Raw genomic sequence first — 17,183 nt, 5'->3', positions numbered from 1 at the left:
TACGTATTACATTATGTATTACGCTTTCACAATCAAAGTGAAATATAATATTACATATTATTAAGATAAGACCATTATTACGTATTACGCTTTCACAATCAAAGTGAAATATAATATTACATATTATTAAGATAAGACCATCTTTTTCTCATATCTAACCCTATAGAGATTTCACCTATTTATAACCATACAAATTTGCCTATTAAGAATCCCTTTCCTCTTAAAATTCTTCTCCTGTAAGTTAAACTTGCCTATTAAGAATCTATTTTCTTTTAGAATTCTTCTCTTGCAAGTCAAACTTACCTATTAAGAATCTTTTTTCTCTTAGAATTCTTCTTTTACAAGTTTTCTTGTCCATCAAGCAATATCTGACAAATCTAAAACAAATCTCAAACAAATCTCTTATGGGATTTGAGTCAATATTTCTAACAATCTTCACCTTGACTCAAATTTCATCAATTATCTGTCTTCATACTAGACATGCTTGGCTCCACCTGTAATGAAAGTCTCACAATCATCTTTTTTTGTGTGTCTTCATGCTTCATACAAACTGATCTTCAATCCTTAAAACTTGAACTCGAACTCTTTTCTTGAATCGAGCTCCTCTAAATTTACTTCTTTTCATGTATCAAACCAAGCTCTTCCTATATCTCGAACTGTCAACTCTTCACATGTCTCGAACCATCAGCTCTTCTCACATATCAAACTTTCAGCTCTTCCACGTCTCGAACCTTCAGCTCTGACACCACTTGTTAGGGAATACCACTGCTCTGTCTCTTGTGTGTTTGATTTATTGTTTGATTTTACTTCCGCTAGTGTGATTGAATTGGAGGCTTTTAACCCAACAAATAGTATCAGAGCAATGGTGTTCCCCAACAAGATCCACTAGTTGTAGAGAATTACAAAAATACATCAAATCATCAACCTCACTCAACAATCAATACTCATAAGACACTCTCAACCTCTTCTAGTCCTATGGAATATTCTCAATCCAAACAAATACAAACACAAACCTTTGTGCACCTTTTCAACATAACCAAACGCATACCAATATGCTCTCATACATCATACCTATGTGGACCTTCTCATTCTCTTTTAGTCCACTCACAAACAAACATACACACCATAAGACGTAAAGCTCCAATACTCTTATGGGGTGTCTATCCCACAAAACCCTATAACTCTCTTACATCTTTTTCTCATACCAAACCTGTAGAGATTTCACCTATTTATAACCATACAAACTTACCTATTAAGAATCTCTTTCCTCTTAGAATTCTTCTCCAGTAAGTTAAACTTGCCTATTAAGAATCTATTTTCTTTTAGAATTCTTCTCTTGCAAGTCAAACTTACCTATTAAGAATTCTCTTTCTCTTAGAATTCTTCTTTTGCAAGTCTTCTTGTCCATCAAGTAATATCTGACAAATCTCAAATAAATCTCAAACAAATCTCTTATGGGATTTGAGTCAATATTCCTAACATTAAGAGCATGAACCTGTTTTCCATCTTGTTCATTTTTTATCAAAGAATCCTGTTTTCCATTTGTGTTTTTGATCTATCTTTTCCAGGAAAGGTGCCAATCATCATAAAAACTGTTCTTTTCCGGTTAAAATAATTGCTTCTATGGCAGTATATATTCTTTCTTAAATACATTTGAAAGAGATCGGATTGGTTTGTTAAAGAAATTCATATTGGAATGCTTTATCTTGAGGCTCAGCAAAATTTGAGATTCGAGCCCATGTCCATCAAAATTTGCTCATAAATTGCAGATCAAGAGATTAATCTTTAGCATGCTTGCTTTCTGTCACCTGTGACAAAATCATGGTACCATTTAGCAGATTTCTTGGGTATGCGCTTGAGGTTGTTCTTGTAATCAATGTGGTAAAGTCCATATCGGACGCCATAGCCTTCTGACCATTCAAAGTCATCAAATAAACTCCAATAGAAATATCCTTTCACATTCACACCATTGCTGCGTGATAAGCAAATTAACATAAATAAAGCACGTTAATAAGTTTCTGTCACCCTCCTAACCTACACCATCAATGGATGCGATAATTTCTCATATTTAAAAGCACAAATCTATGCAAAAGCATTAGATGATTAGAATAATGCTTACTTGATTGCCTTGCTGATTTGTTGCAAATGTTTATGAATGAATTCAATTCTATGTTGATCGTATAGCGCCTGACGAATTGGAATGCTATCCTTTTTTTTCTCTGTAACACCTATACGAAATGATTATGAAGAGTAAGTAGCAATCACAAAATTTTGAAAAAAAAGTATCTAGGAATTCAATAGAAATGAAGCATTGGAAACAAGTTTCCAAACCATTCTCAGTAATGTAGATTGTAATGTTTATATCATAGTGTTTCTGCATAAACTTCAAAATTTTGTACAGCCCTTTGGGATATAAGTAAATGAACCAGCTCCCTCCAGCTTTTGGTCCAACAGGAACTCTATCTTTGACCACTGCCACAACAACACAGCAATAAGATTTTTCTTTATTATACAAAAGAGGCCGCAGTCAGGATAGGAGAAGGGAGTGTAAGCGTTGGGATTTGAATTTCAGACCTAATGGATACCACATGTATTCTTGAAATTTTGAATTTAAGATTACCTGTGGAATTGGCATGTTCATCTGCCAAGAAACTGACTGGTGCAGGTTGTGGATTAATTGGAATGTTCTTAACAACTCTGGAGGTATAGTAGTTGATGCCAATGAAATCAAATGACCCTTTGACCAATTTTTTCTCTTTTTCGGTGAAAATGGATAGCCTATCCTTCACCAATCTTCTCATGCTTAGTGGGTATTTTCCTCGCACCAGCGGTTCCATAAACCTGGAAGCCACACCAACAAGGCAACAATGCATTCATCGTTAGTTTTGTGAGTGTTAGTTGGATTTTCATGAACAATTACTTGAGAAATTGTTCATTAGAGAGTGATTTTACTAACCATCCCAACTCGAAATCCATGGCTCTTTTTGCTGCAACTCTATCAAACAATGTGTCTGAATAGGGCTTATAATACAGTCCTGCATGGCTCATTCCGATATGTCCCCCTTGTGCTGCCTATCGAACCAAATTCAGCAATTAATAAACATAATAGCCTATAATCTGATAGCACATGGTCCTAAAATTAACCAGCATAGGGCAATCTATGGCTTGGTTACCTGGTACTGGTACTCGTAAAAGCTGGCAACCGTTGCATGGGCAAGAAGAAGGTTATGGCCAGCAATGTAAGGTTCAGTGGCTGCATTACCAGCAGGACATGTTGTTCTATCAGAACATCTGCCTGGTGGAGCCACTCCTATGGTGTACCCAAATTTAGCAACAACCAGTGGTTCATTTATGGTAATCCAACTTTTAACCCGATCTCCAAATGTTTTAAAACAAATTTCAGCATTGTTCTCGAAATCCTTCCTGAGAAGAGAAAGCAAATTAATGATAGATCAGTGACCATCAGTCACACTTATTACAAGTTGCAAAGAGCCAGAGACTTAGATCATTTGAATGCGTGATGACATTGAAATCGTTGGTGGCGGTGAGATTAAAATAAATTATGAATATGTATTTGGATATAAACATAATAACAACGGTGAATTTGGGCATGACAGTTTGACTGTCCTAGGGTCCAAGGGAACTTATGCCCTTCTTCAGTTGGAGACTGGAGGGAAATGGAAAGCACCCTGAATTAGTGAAATCCAAATGAGGCCATATACAGTCTTAGATATTAATATTTTTTTAATAGTATTCATGTTTAGATGTGTCTTTTCTTATATATTGTTAATATTTTTTATTCCAATGAAAAATTAAAACCTAAATATAGATGATACATTCGAAAATTTAAAGATTAATATTATTATATCTGACAATCTAAAATATAATATGATAATAAAAGACATAAATTAAAATGATAAAGTTTAAAATTAAAAAAAAAAAAAAAAACATAAATAGATTTAACAAAATAAAAAAATATAATTCATGTTTTTGTGTGAACACGTTACACACAAATTATCAATATTTACAGACACAAATATATAAATTATCAGGTCTGACTTAAGATTTAGCTTACCTGAGCAGCAGCAGTCGATGCTCCAAAAACAAAAATCACTAGGAAAATCAGATCTGTTGACATTCAAATGTTCTTCAGTTTGACGAAGCTGAGCCTAACCATGTCTGGGATTTTTTATCTACTGCATCGAAATTTCAGTGTGTTAAAAAACAAAACAAACCAAAAAAACAAAAAACCATGAAAAGAAATCAAAGTAAGAAGGACAAACTTTGGGCATGCACAGACAGGGAGACAAGCAAAGCAAAGGCATAGATCAAGATCAGACTGTGCTGAACCAACTAATGAAACGGGAAACATTGTTCTGTTGTTTGCTTAACTCATTGGTGTAGAAAAACAAGACAAGATCATCGAGTTGTGTCGGTTTAACAGAGTGAAGACTGAATGTGTAAGAATAGGATCGAGAAATGAGCCTGTTCTTTTTGCGTATGAAATCTGATCTAATTACTACTATTTATTGTTTCACTAAATCAATGAAACAGCCACAGCTTATGTTGTTTTGGTTGAGAGAGTGTCATTTTCTTTGCCATTTGTTCCCCAAAACAGGCGGTTTAGTTGCCATCAGTCCTGATTATCCGATATATAAAAGTTTAGTCATCAGTTTTCTAGTTTTAATTTTACATTGGTTAAGGGGCAACTACGAGTTTATTTCCTGTTACCGATGGGACAAACAAATGCTTTTCAACTAGAATGTTTTGATAATCCTCAAAATCTCAAAATAATACGAATTTGAAGTTTAATTGAGTTCACTTGATTTGTACTTTTATTTTTAAGAAGTGTCATTTAAAATATTTATGATTTTAATTTTAATACTTTATTTCTTTTTTTCATATCTTAAATCATAGAGCTAAAATTAATAACAGATCAAATCAAGACGAATTTTTACTCGTTTCAAACTCGATTTAATTATATATATATATATAATACTAGAATCGATCCAATTTGATGATTTTTTATATTTTTTATATCTAAATCCGATCATATTTGATATTGTATAAAATCATATCCGATCAAACCGACATAAAATTAATAAAATATTATTTTTTTAATATAAATATAAAATTAAATAAATATATAAATATAAATTTTAAAAAATAATTTTTTTATATATATCGAATTAAGTCAAATTTATCTAAAATTTAATCCCGATCCAATCTTTATTTTCTTTTTATTATTATTCAATTCAATCTTACTCAATACTTAATTTTAAAAAAAAATAACTTTAAAAGAGATCGGATTTAGTCAAAATTTGGTTAGACTGTTTTTCCTATATAGATCACTATTTATTTTATACTTAAAAAATGTCAACTTCTTTGAATATGATATTTTTTAATTAATTATCTGCCTTCATTTAGTTTGGAGGAGATAATATAAATGAATAATAAAGGATTCAAGATTTTTTTAAGTGTATTTATTTATAAAAAATGGTGATAAATTTATAAAAAAATTTTAATTTTTTTAATTAGAAATATGAATTTTCAATCAAATGAAAAAAAAAAAAAAAACTCTTCGAGATCTGCTTTTGAAGTGAAAATATGTATTTAGAATAAAAAATTATTTTATTATCTCTATATTTTTAATATTTTAATATTTTATACATATTTTTTTAGATATTTCAATTACTCAAAATATTTTGTAAATAATATCAAATACTTAAAATTTTTAACTACATTTTTTAAATATATATTTTTTAACTCAATTTTTTTTATATTAAATTAGGCTTAAGTGTTAAGTAATTTTACTTATGAACTAAATTAAGCAAATCATGAATTTGGATTTTAAAGATTCAGATTTATGGAAATGGACACTGTATAACGGTAAAAATATTTTTAAAAAATCATTAATTTAAAAATTAAATTTTAAATCCACATATAAAAATAAAATATTAAACAATATATAGCATAATTTACTTTTAAATATCCTATTCAAAATAATAAGTGAAATTATTTCATTAACGGTCAGTGAAAATTTTAAATTTGTGACACATATTATGTATTAAAAATTAAAAATTAATTAAAAATTAACAATTTTTTAATTTTATTCGTAAAATTAAAAAAATTACATTGAGAATTTAAAAATAATTTCTTCATAATAATACTTGAAAAATTAATTTAAGATGATATGACTAAACCACGTGTCAAATTCCAATAAAACTCTCCGCTAAACCCTATCTCACAGGATGACAGCTCCAACACAGAAGCCAGAAAGTCAGAAGATCCAGAGTAACATTCCGTCTACTTTCTCTCCCACCAAACATTTCCACCATCCACTCGTCATCCCGCCAGCCCCTCCGGAATCACCAATCGTCTCTGACTTCTCCGGCGGCATCGTTTACAAAGGTACTCGCGCATACCTACACGCACATCATCATCATCATCATCTTCATCGCCGTTTGATCTGTAATTCACTGATATTCTTGTCTGAATCGTGATTTGCCATTTGATCCAGTTCTTTTGGAATGCACATTTTTATCGGTTTTCACTTAAAGTTAAAGTCTTTGGCGATTACCCTATAAGTTGCAATGAGTAGCCTTCACTTTTTTTTTACTGAGTTCGTATATGTTGACGCGGGTGGGGGTAGGGTTTTATTAGCTCTAAAGTGATTCGGGGAAATATAGTTAAAGAATCTAAAGTGTTTCTTTTTTTTTTTCTTAGGGTTTCTATCATGTCTTTCATTTTTACGTTTTTGTACAATTACGACTCTTTTGATTTCTGAATTAATAAAAGAATTTAATATTTTTATGCCTGGGATTTGATCATATTTGCAGCAATCATAGGTGCTTGCTTTGAGTTTTATGTTCTGTGTTTGTCTGGTTTTCGCTCTAACTATAGCAAGTACTGTGTGTGTAAAGAGGGAGAAAAAAAGATTCAATCTGATTGATTGTTACACTGCTTTCTCCTGATGTTATGGTGACTTAATTTAAGCATGAAGATTTTCTTGCATTTTCATTGGTAACTAGCTAGTTCTTCATGATTGTACAATTGCCCAAGGATAGTTTTTATTTGCTAGAACTAGCCTACCGGGTTAAGAGAATCTAGTCTTATTGGTGAAAGAGACTCTGATATTATGTCAAGAACCATTCAAGCTGAAAGATTGGCTATTTCTTTATGGTTTATTAGTTGGTTTTATTCAGGCTAAGGGGTAAAAAATGCCCTTAAATTATAATTCAATAATTATTTATGCCTTTAACATTTTATTGCAATCAACCAGCCTTTAATCTTCTATTTTGACTCAATTGAACCCTTAAATGGACGAAATATAATCACGTGGCAAAATTTGATCAATCAATCCTTGACCTACAGTCAATTGAACACTTAAGAGGGATGTTAGAGAGAGAGAGGAAGAGAAAATAGAGAAGAAAAAGAAAAAAAATGTTTATTTTATTTAATTTTTACATATATTAATTGTGTCACATGGCAAACTTTCATTTGTTTTATCAATGCCACATGGAACTGTATTTTAGTTGGCAAAAAATTTAACATTTTAACTGTTTTATCCAAATAAGAGCTTAATTAGATGTAAATAAATATTGAATGAGTTGATTGATTGCAATAAGAAAATAAGAGCTTGGATGATTTTTTAATTATAGTTCAGGGGCATTTTATACCCTTTACCCTTTTATTCATCTATGACAGTTATGACAACTGAATAGGTTAATGGCTTAGACCTTGAGGCCAAGTTTTTTGCTTGTGTAATATTGTTTAACCAAGCAGAGTCTTAAATGACTTGTAGAGTTTGACTCTTACAAAGGATAAATATTATACGGGAGGTTGCATAGGGTGACAGACACCAAAGGTCAGGCTGAGATGGAAGTCAGGCATTTTTTTGTTGTTTGCTGAGGATAATTCGAAATTTTAGCCTAGCATATATGGTGATATGTGTGGCAGAACTTTCAATGATCAATATAACCTTGATTTTCTGCAGCTGAAACTTATCATTTGAAATTTGATAAGTTATAATAATTCCTATCCAACTTATAAGTTTTCAACCATTGCAGAGCTATTTTCAGCAGCATTTGTCACGGATGGCTTCTTCCTTCCGAGCTTTCCTTAACAGTCCAGTTGGTCCAAAAACAACTCACTTTTGGGGGCCTGTTGCCAATTGGGGATTTGTTCTTGCTGTATGCTTAACTACCATCAATTTAAGATTGTACAGATTTAGGTTTTTAATATGTTCAGTTGTTCACCCTTTGGACAAAATTATACTGGATCTGAGAAACATTCAACTTTGTGCTTTATGACATGTCTGAACATTATTTGTGAATGTTTCAGGGATTGGTGGACATGAAGAAGCCCCCAGAAATGATTTCTGGCAACATGACAACAGGTTAAAAATAAAATATAGTTTGAAGAAGCTACAGATTTTTCTTGGTATTTATTACCTCCCCAAGATTCTAATCATTCTCTTCTATTCTGGTTGTGCAGCAATGTGCATCTATTCAGCATTGTTCATGAGGTTTGCATGGATGGTACAGCCACGAAACTATCTACTACTGGCTTGCCATGCTTCAAATGAGACAGTGCAGCTCTACCAACTTTCCCGCTGGGCCACAGCTCAGGGGTAAGTTTGGTGTTTTTGGTTCACATTGAGCTAATTTCTTTTCTATGCAATTGCCATTTGGTTTCCAATCTTGTTAAGTTCATAGATATTTCAGTTAATGTTTTCCATAATTTCCACCATATAGAAGAATAATTTTTGAATATCTGGACCTACTTTCAGTTACTTATTACTTTGTTGTTTTGTTTTGGTATAGTAGCTATTATTTCGAGTTGTTAAAACACGTGGATTCATGTAGTGAAAGTCAAGTGTAGGTAGATCTAATGTATTTTTCGAATGTTCTCTAGGTATTTGTCAGAGAAGAAAGAGGAAGCCTCATCTCAGTAAAGCAGCCTTCTTTCCTAGCTGCTTTTCTTTCCATTCCTAGTTTCTGTGATTTTTATTCTGATCCCTGAAGAATGTTTTTGCTTGATTCAAATGATGAAACTAAACATTTGTTTCAGAACAATTTCAAATAAGCTACAATTAAATTGGAAAAAAAAAAAAAACTGAGTTTTGTATACTATGACAGAGATGAAATACATGCTATTTTCAATAACTTCGCACTAATTAAACGTTATCATTTCTATTGGAGAAATTTGAGTCCTCCTGTTGAGACTCGCATATTTTCTGTCAAACCTGCCATACAGCAAGACATATTTCCTTGCTTGAATTTCAACCATTTGCCACTTCTTTAGCATGCTTACCTTTTCTCTGGGTTTCAACCCTAAACCCCGAGTGCAAGTAATAATTTTGTCATGACTTTTGCTTCTTTTATTGGATTTCAACTTCTTGCTTCCCTCCTTTTCTTTTTGCTCCTTTTCTTTGGATTTCAACCCTAAACCCCCCCATCTTTTTTTCTAATTATGAGCCTAGATGCATTTAAGATCTCCACCTCCAAGTAATGGAACGAATCATATGATTGCAACTTACTTGAGTTGGCTGCTTAGGGTGATAATCCTACTCTGTATAACACTCTTCATACCTGGAATGCTGAAAGGGCAAATCCCTGCTCAAAAATCTAACACCTAAACCTTAGTCATGCTTTTTGTCAGGGGAAACATTCGATTAGCTTACGAGACCATTGGCTGAGGTCTTATTTTTTAAAAATAAAAAAATTGTGAAAAAAAAAAAAAGGGACTTGGACCTGCTAAAAACAGCCTGCTTCCAACCAAAGTTCTTGTTGACTAGTATGACCCACGAAGCAAACAGTAACATGCCATATTGACAAGCAGTGACAAGAACATGGATACCAAGCTATCGTCAACACAAAAGATTCCAGGTAGAGAAGTAACCTTCTTCAGTGAAATTAGTGTCAGAAACAACTTTTGTAAGATGCTGCTTCAGGAAAACCTGCACCCAAAAAAAGCAGAAAGTTAAAGAGATTTGTATGCAGTGTATTTGCATGTATAGAAGCAAATTTAGCCCCAAAAATACAATGGACAATGCATAAGCTTAAGTAACCCCCTTCCCCCAATCAAAAAGTAACCCCTGTTACCCACCCACCCCCACTTCCCCCCCCCCCCCCCCCCAAAAAAAAAAAAAGGAAATCCAATGTCAACCAATAATGGAAAAAGCTGGGAAGCTAATCATTGCAAATTCACTAATTTTCAGAAGGCAAATATGAAAATATTTAAAGTGACATGGGGGAGAAAACATTGATAGCATGACAAAAGTTCAGTATTAAGGGGATTAAGAAGCTCAATCTGCGGTATATATTCAACAAAAAAATTTACTAAAGCCTTGAGCTACTATGACAGGAGAAGGAAGATGAAGGTTACTCACCACACCACTTTTTCTTGCAACAATTAAAATGCAAGATAAAAACTCAATAAAAAAACAACATTTCTCAATACCCATTTTTCTTCTTTTAAAAAAAAAACCACTCACGAGTCGATTGGCAGAGAAAACCCTTTAAACGGTTAAACCCTCGCTCTGTTTATAACAGTATTTTTGGTATTCTATTTGCTAGTTGGTGCCCCTTATCCTTCAATGCCTTCACTTGGACCAAGGTTTTTTACTAATTTCAATATCAAGGGTTTTGGTTAGACAAAATCATGTATTAAATTTTAGGGCAATGAATCGAAAATTGCAACAATAGATTGTTTCAATTTCCTTTTTCTTAATTTCTTTCTGGTATTCGTCAATTAATACTTAATTAGAGATGATTTTTAAAAAGTTTCCAAAATTTGGTGATTACAATTTACAAAAATTTGTATATTAGTATAAAATTTGAGAAAAAGAAGAGTATTATTAAAGTTAGTTTATTTCGCGAAAAATAACTTTCAAAAAATAATTTTTGAAAAATGTTTAAGATAGTATTCGAGTTTAGAAAATAAAACCATTTTCTATTTTTATTTTTTTAAAAAAATAAAAAATATGAATAAAAGCATGTTTAGTAATTGAAAATATAAATAAGTTTTTAAAATATAAATAATAAAAATAGATTCAAATATTAAAACAAAAAATATTTTCGATTATTTATTATTAAAATTATTAAAATTCAAATATTATTATATTTTAATAATAATATTTAATATTGAAATAATATGTTAATATAAAAAATATTTAAAATAAATCTCATTATTCTACATTATTTATTAGCATATTGTAATATTATTTATTAATAATATATTATTTTAATATAATATTATTTATAGATAAAATTATACTCCAAGTTGATAAATAATTCAAACAATTATTTTCAAAAATTTTATTTCCTACAAGTCATTTTTCATTAATCAACCAATTTTATGTTAAATAAATACTTAAAAATACAAAAATTATTTTGCAAAAATCATAATCTACAAAACAAACTCCCTCCAAAATAAACAATTCCTTAAGTGTTAACATGCAAAAATACAGTATTGTCGCTGATAAATTATCTCTATTAATTCACACGATTAGTCCCATTCATAAGGAAATGAGCTCCTATTAATATTCCAGCCCCCAATAGCTCTTAAACCCATAATCCACATTCATTCTTCGGTCGCAACCATTGGACCAGCTGACCGTGTGGATCGAATAGGTTAGCTCGAGGCCTGAGCCTGATCCAGAGAAATCCCCAATGCTCAAAGAAAAAAGAGTTCTTGATCTTCTCAGCCAGATACAGGCAGTCCCAGCTTCTTACAGGTAGTGGCACCTCACTAAAGCCGAGTGTACGATAATGGTAGGGAGCATTTGATTCCAATTTGATGGCAATGATTTTTTTTCTGGCCAATAGAGATACTCTACATTTAAAATTTTTAAAACCTCTTGTACGTTTAAAATTAGTTGAGCAATTCCTATATATAAAAAATAATATAGTTCAGCAACGACATAGAAAATGCTCGACTCATACGGTTAACAGGACATTGAGTAATAACAATCATATGCACATCTAACAAAACTTTCAAGTCACTTTCTTGTTAACCAATCATAATAATTACCAGATGCTAAAACAATCTTTCTGGACCCTATCCTACCCTTTTAAAATCAATTTAAACCCCAAAACTAAAGAATACCAGTCACAATAGAGAATCAATCTTTTTCTTCTTTTTGGAATGGTTCATTATATCTAATTTGATTAGTTGAATATAATTGTAAATTAATTTGTTGCAATCCTAAGCTTCATAAATCATAAGAACAAAACCATGAGTAATAATATTTCAACTTAGATTAATACTTTTTCTTTCTATAGATTCGAACTTGAAGATTTCTAACAATTATATAAGCAAATATTTAAACCATGCATAACAACACTAAATACTCGTAGTAGAATCTATATTTTTACACAGGCAATGAGGGGTATGGGTAGAGAGAAACCGTTAGAACCATCTTACAAGTTTGGTATGATGACATCCGCCCGTAACTGTTCTTTTTCAATTATAAGGTATCTTGCAGACACTCGAGGAAGTAAAAACTGTAAGAGTTCATTCATGACAACGAAAACATAAATGAATTAAAGAAAGGATAACGGGAAAGAGAAAGGAAAGAGAACAAGCCTCCCACGCTACTGGTTCTGTTATCGTTTCAACTGCAGTAACATCTGCATGTTAATCAGAACCTTCTCTGCATCATCAATGTCACCATCTTGCTAAATAACATGAATTCTTAGTCATAATTTATATAAACTGACAATTGGTCATTGCTAGGGTAGAGGTTACCAAAGTCCAAAATAACATGATATACCAACAATGCATATAGCATCTTACTTGCACAGCAAGTGATTATGTAAACACGTGCAGGCAGCAAACCTCCCACACGGCTGCAACGCTTAAAACAAAAGAAGAAAACAAAGAAACAAAAATCTCACAAGTTAAAAGATCAACTAATTCATTTCCAAAGCACCTTGAGCGTGCAAAACTTACTGCCCATGAGCAGGAAGACCAGTGCTGTTTGCTTCCAAACATCAGTAGATTCTTGCAAGCAATGTGAAAAAATTGAAGGAAATAATGTGAGCAATATTTTTAGAGCAAATGTGGTTAAGAATATTTACACGAGTTACAATCTGATACAATATCAAGGAGATGAAAAAGAAAAGATTTTAAGATAAGGTCAACACGCTGCACCTTCAAATTCAACCGCAGCTAACGACCATTACAATTCATCACAAAATCATCCAAACTAATGACTGGGAGTGTAAGGCTGTAATTCAACCCCCTCGAATAATTTAATCTCTACAAGAACGTCATTTATGTGCCTGCCAAATGACTATATCAGTTTCTCACAATATTTTGCCACCAGAACATAAAATTGCTGCACCTCACCTCTTGTCAATCATCTGCCTAAGATACAATTATCATGAAAAATAACATTGCAGCTGTATGCACCAATCTGCCTGTCCCATAACACAAACCAATAGATAGAAAAAAATTTTATCGCTGCTGCATTAGATTCATTCTTCGTGTATAAGCCTAGGAGTCATTCAAACAAAATTAAGAAACTGCTATGACTGCAAACTAAAAAGCAGCCCAAATATGTTTTTTTTGGTTGTTCACCAAGCAGGCCAGGAGCTCCAGGTACCTGTTTCATTCACATTTTAGGGGGGAAAGTAGGCAAGAATTCTTTAGATTTTGGTAGAGGAATCTCGCAGAACCAATCATGATTAAGAGCATCATTTGCTGATATTCTCTGCACAGATAACAGAAACTTTCCTTAGTGGAAACCAATATATATAAACTAAAAGTTTAAAAAATTGGGATTTTAAACTTATGTATATTTACCTTCTCAGGATCATATGTAAGAAGCCTGTTTAACAGGTCAAATCCAGCATCAGAAAGAACTGCAGATCCTGTGAAAGATGCTGCAGGAAACTTCCTTCGCAACAAATTATACCTGGAAGAAAAAACAAATGCAACTACTTGTTAAACTGCAAATCACATAACAAGGTAATCAGCAAATACCAAACATATAGAAAATCACAATAAATAGTAGTTATTTAGATGAGGATCACTTGTACAGATAGATACTTACGGTTGCTTAGAATAATTTGCCTTGGCCCCTGGTAATTCAGAAAACCCAGCCCAAATCTTCTCGCTTGGAGTACCAAGAGTATCAAAGATCTGCAATCATCAACCATCACGACCATAAATCAGAAAACAAAATAATAGCAATGATATAAACTAAAGGTGAAAAGTTTCAATAGACACAATAATTACCTTGCGAAGCTGATCAATTTCGCTTGTCCCTTTGAACAAGGGTTCCTTAGATAACAACTCGGCCATTATACAACCCACAGACCACATGTCAACTGCTGTAGAATACTTTTTTGCTCCAAGTAAAAGTTCAGGTGCTCTGAAATGCAGAAATAAAACCAAGGTCATGTCAAATTCAAAAGCTCATAAAAATTCCAAATACAAAAGAAAAAAATAAATACAAAGAATGCAGCTTACCTATACCACTGAGTAACCACCTTAGTTGTATATGGCTTTAAAGGGCTTCCATACTGGCGTGCCATACCAAAGTCACATATTTTCAGTTCACCTTGGTTGTTCAAGAGAAGATTGGACGTCTTCAAATCCCTATGGAGCACCCAATTATCATGGAGATATTTGACACCCTCCAATAGCTGTAGCATCAAGCATTTAACATCACTTGTACTAAATGGTCGTTTCATTGACTCCATTAGCCCCTTGAAGTCATGTTCCATGTACTCCATAACCATGTAAACATTGTCATGGTCATCTACAACAACTTCTTTAACTTCCACAATTGAAGGGTTATGGAAAGATGCAAGAATGTTAATTTCCCTCAGTGATGTCAAAGGGAAACCATATTCTTCTGAATCTCTTCGGTCAAGAATCTTTACCTTCTTCAGGGCCACAATTTCTCCCGTCTTCTTATCCTTGGCTCTGTAAACAATACCATAAGTACCTTCACTTATTTTGTTCAATTTTTCATATTCAAAGACACTTCTGCAACCTAGAAGCATGTCCATACTTCTTCCTGCTGGCTCTTCAGCATCTAAATCTGACTGCTCAACAACAGCATTTCCATCATGCATATCACCAATACCCATCACACCATCAGAATCCGACTTAGATTCCATATCATCATCCTCGCAAGCAGTCAGTACACTGCTACTTCTTTCATTAGACAGCATCTGCTCTCCTTCCAATTCCTCTCTTTCCAACTCTCCACTCTCAAGACTCGAACTCCTAGTCTTTTCCTCACTTCCAGACACATCTTCATCATCACTATCAGATGCCCAACGAGATGTAAATATATTAGGTGCTTGAATATTTTCTTTTCCGATAAAATCTTGTTCTTCTTCACCATCTTGACATTGCTGGCAAGATGGAGACTGAGATAAAACAGCAGAAAAATCTGACACCAGAGGCTTGGGAAGTAAATGATCCACTTCTTCCATTGGGTTTGCAGAGACCAGTTGCTTCTCAACAACCCAAATGGAAACACTATTTGACAACTTACAAGGTGAAGGAGTAGATGACAGAATGGAAGCCATCGAAACAACTCTTTTCGCGGACGAAATTCTTACTTCCTTCTCTTCTATGTCCCATACGATAGGGGAAAACTTCCTCCTTTTCTGAGGGGGCTGCTGATCCCCATCATCCAACATTCGCATTACATCATTCTTAACTTTGGCAACATCCTCTAACCCACATCGCCTAGGACCCAAGTTGAACCCATTCTTATGCTGGGCAACCAAATTCTTCCCATTAGATGGGTAATTGTATGCATTCGTATCGAGAATAGCATAACCATGACCCCGATTCAATTTCCCAACATCACTTCTCCTCGGAACATCACTTCTCCTGGGAACATCGACTCGCCCTGCCGCCATGCCAACCAAGAGCCACACAACTCTTCTCAATAAAAAAATTCAAAACGAAAACTATATACCAAACAAAATCCCCAATCAGACAGCAAAAACAAATAATTCAAATAGCTTTTCTTTTTTTTCTTTAGGGTTTCCTATAAGGTACAAACCGTAACTATACGGACAAAGCTTACAAATCCAAACAATAAAAACGAGAAAACCAACGATTACACAGTAGATTGTCACATATGGCAACTACTCAGCGTAAAACAAAACAAAAATATCAGATAAAACAGACGAACAACAATCAAAAACCCTAGAACTTGAAATTTTTGTGCTTCTTTTGGAGGATCTGACCTGACCTCGACAAATCAGAGGTAATCGAAGATCTTACCAGAAAGCAAAGCGAGATGTAAACCAAACGCAAAGAGAATCAGAGAATATGGACACAATACGCTTCTTCGTTTAACGCGTTGACCTTATCTTTAGCCGCTCCTTGTTGCCTTTTATACCAAGCGCGTCAGAGAGGTTAGGGTTATTTTTTCGAGTCGGTGCCGATTCTGTTGTAGAATTGCTTATTCTGACCCAATGGGCTTAAAAGCCTAAGTATTGCCCTAATCTTGCCAATGAGGGCCTCATTGAATTGGAAGAGAGCCCACAGATCATAGTCCTATACGAAAAGTTTGCACCTGTTTAGAACCTTTTAAATCTCAATTTTCTTAACGGTGTCGTTTGGAAGGAAAATTTTAAAATTTTGAAGAGATTTAAAATAAATTTATTTTAAAATATATCATTTTTAAATATTAATATTTGTAATTATTTTATTTAGGTAAATAATTTTTTTAAAAAAAATTTATTCTATTGAAATTTGATAAGAAAAAAATAATTATAAAAGAAGAATAATGACATTAAAAATCTTATCAAAACCACGGATTTATATCCATAAACTGGATGAAATTTCAGAAACAATGATTTCCCATAAAGAAGAGAAAAACCTTTATAATTTTGCAAAAATAATGATCGGTATGAAGAAACTAAAACAAAAAGAAAGAGAAACGAGGTTCTGATTCATTATTCAAAATCAAATCTTCAATCAATAATTAACTTTATCAACATCATTTATTGTTAAAAATAAATACATTAATATTTATAAATTATTTTAATTTAATTATATTAATTCAATTTGATTATTGTTCGGTTGAGATTTAGTTTGAGTTGTTTAATTTATTAAATAAATTAAATTTTAATATTTTAATATCTAACTCTAATAATTCATAGGTTTAATCTTTTTTAAATTTTAATACATTTTTATTA

General features: G+C 32.7%; 3 protein-coding genes across 52 annotated transcripts; 1 reads left to right on the top strand and 2 right to left on the bottom strand.

Annotated features, from left to right (window-relative positions):
• Positions 1–1,676: 1,676 nt before the first annotated feature.
• LOC111303785 (beta-glucosidase 13-like) lies at positions 1,677–4,196 on the bottom strand. Its single transcript, XM_089766225.1, has 7 exons — positions 4,076–4,196; positions 3,174–3,423; positions 2,957–3,072; positions 2,621–2,841; positions 2,332–2,472; positions 2,120–2,228; positions 1,677–1,972 (listed from the first exon to the last, which is right to left on the bottom strand). The coding sequence occupies exons 3-7, from the start codon at positions 3,046–3,048 to the stop codon at positions 1,786–1,788; spliced, it is 750 nt and encodes a 249-aa protein (XP_089622351.1). The 5' UTR covers positions 3,049–3,072; positions 3,174–3,423; positions 4,076–4,196; the 3' UTR covers positions 1,677–1,785.
• A 2,081-nt stretch (positions 4,197–6,277) lies between these two features.
• LOC111313762 (mitochondrial pyruvate carrier 1) lies at positions 6,278–9,167 on the top strand. The gene is made up of 5 exons (XM_022914504.2): positions 6,278–6,411; positions 8,070–8,192; positions 8,344–8,398; positions 8,497–8,632; positions 8,917–9,167. Exons 2-5 carry the CDS (start codon positions 8,097–8,099, stop codon positions 8,954–8,956), a joined length of 327 nt encoding a protein of 108 aa, XP_022770239.1. The 5' UTR covers positions 6,278–6,411; positions 8,070–8,096; the 3' UTR covers positions 8,957–9,167.
• Positions 9,168–11,425: 2,258 nt separating this feature from the next.
• LOC111313716 (cyclin-dependent kinase G-2-like) lies at positions 11,426–16,350 on the bottom strand. 50 transcript variants are annotated; one of them, XR_016345312.1, is made up of 11 exons: positions 16,264–16,350; positions 14,482–15,883; positions 14,248–14,383; positions 14,063–14,151; positions 13,813–13,924; positions 13,613–13,720; positions 13,357–13,427; positions 13,159–13,289; positions 12,958–13,008; positions 12,802–12,862; positions 12,430–12,683 (listed from the first exon to the last, which is right to left on the bottom strand). XR_016345312.1 is itself a non-coding variant. In XM_089766077.1 (6 exons), exons 1-5 carry the CDS (start codon positions 15,891–15,893, stop codon positions 13,622–13,624), a joined length of 1,848 nt encoding a protein of 615 aa, XP_089622203.1. In that variant the 5' UTR covers positions 15,894–16,350; the 3' UTR covers positions 13,232–13,427; positions 13,613–13,621. The 50 variants fall into 50 exon arrangements, 2 of the variants coding, with proteins under 2 accessions (XP_089622202.1, XP_089622203.1); XR_016345314.1 differs by having other exon boundaries at positions 12,430–12,635; XR_016345313.1 differs by having other exon boundaries at positions 12,802–12,854.
• Between the last annotated feature and the right edge of the window lie 833 nt (positions 16,351–17,183).

The sequence above is a fragment of the Durio zibethinus genome, chromosome 9 (genome assembly GCF_047325235.1).
Source record: "Durio zibethinus cultivar Kanyao isolate XHJ-2024 chromosome 9, ASM4732523v1, whole genome shotgun sequence".
Taxonomy (NCBI): Eukaryota; Viridiplantae; Streptophyta; class Magnoliopsida; order Malvales; family Malvaceae; genus Durio; species Durio zibethinus.
The sequence above is the reverse complement of the archived record's forward strand: the minus strand, read 5'-3'. Positions and strand labels throughout refer to the sequence as shown.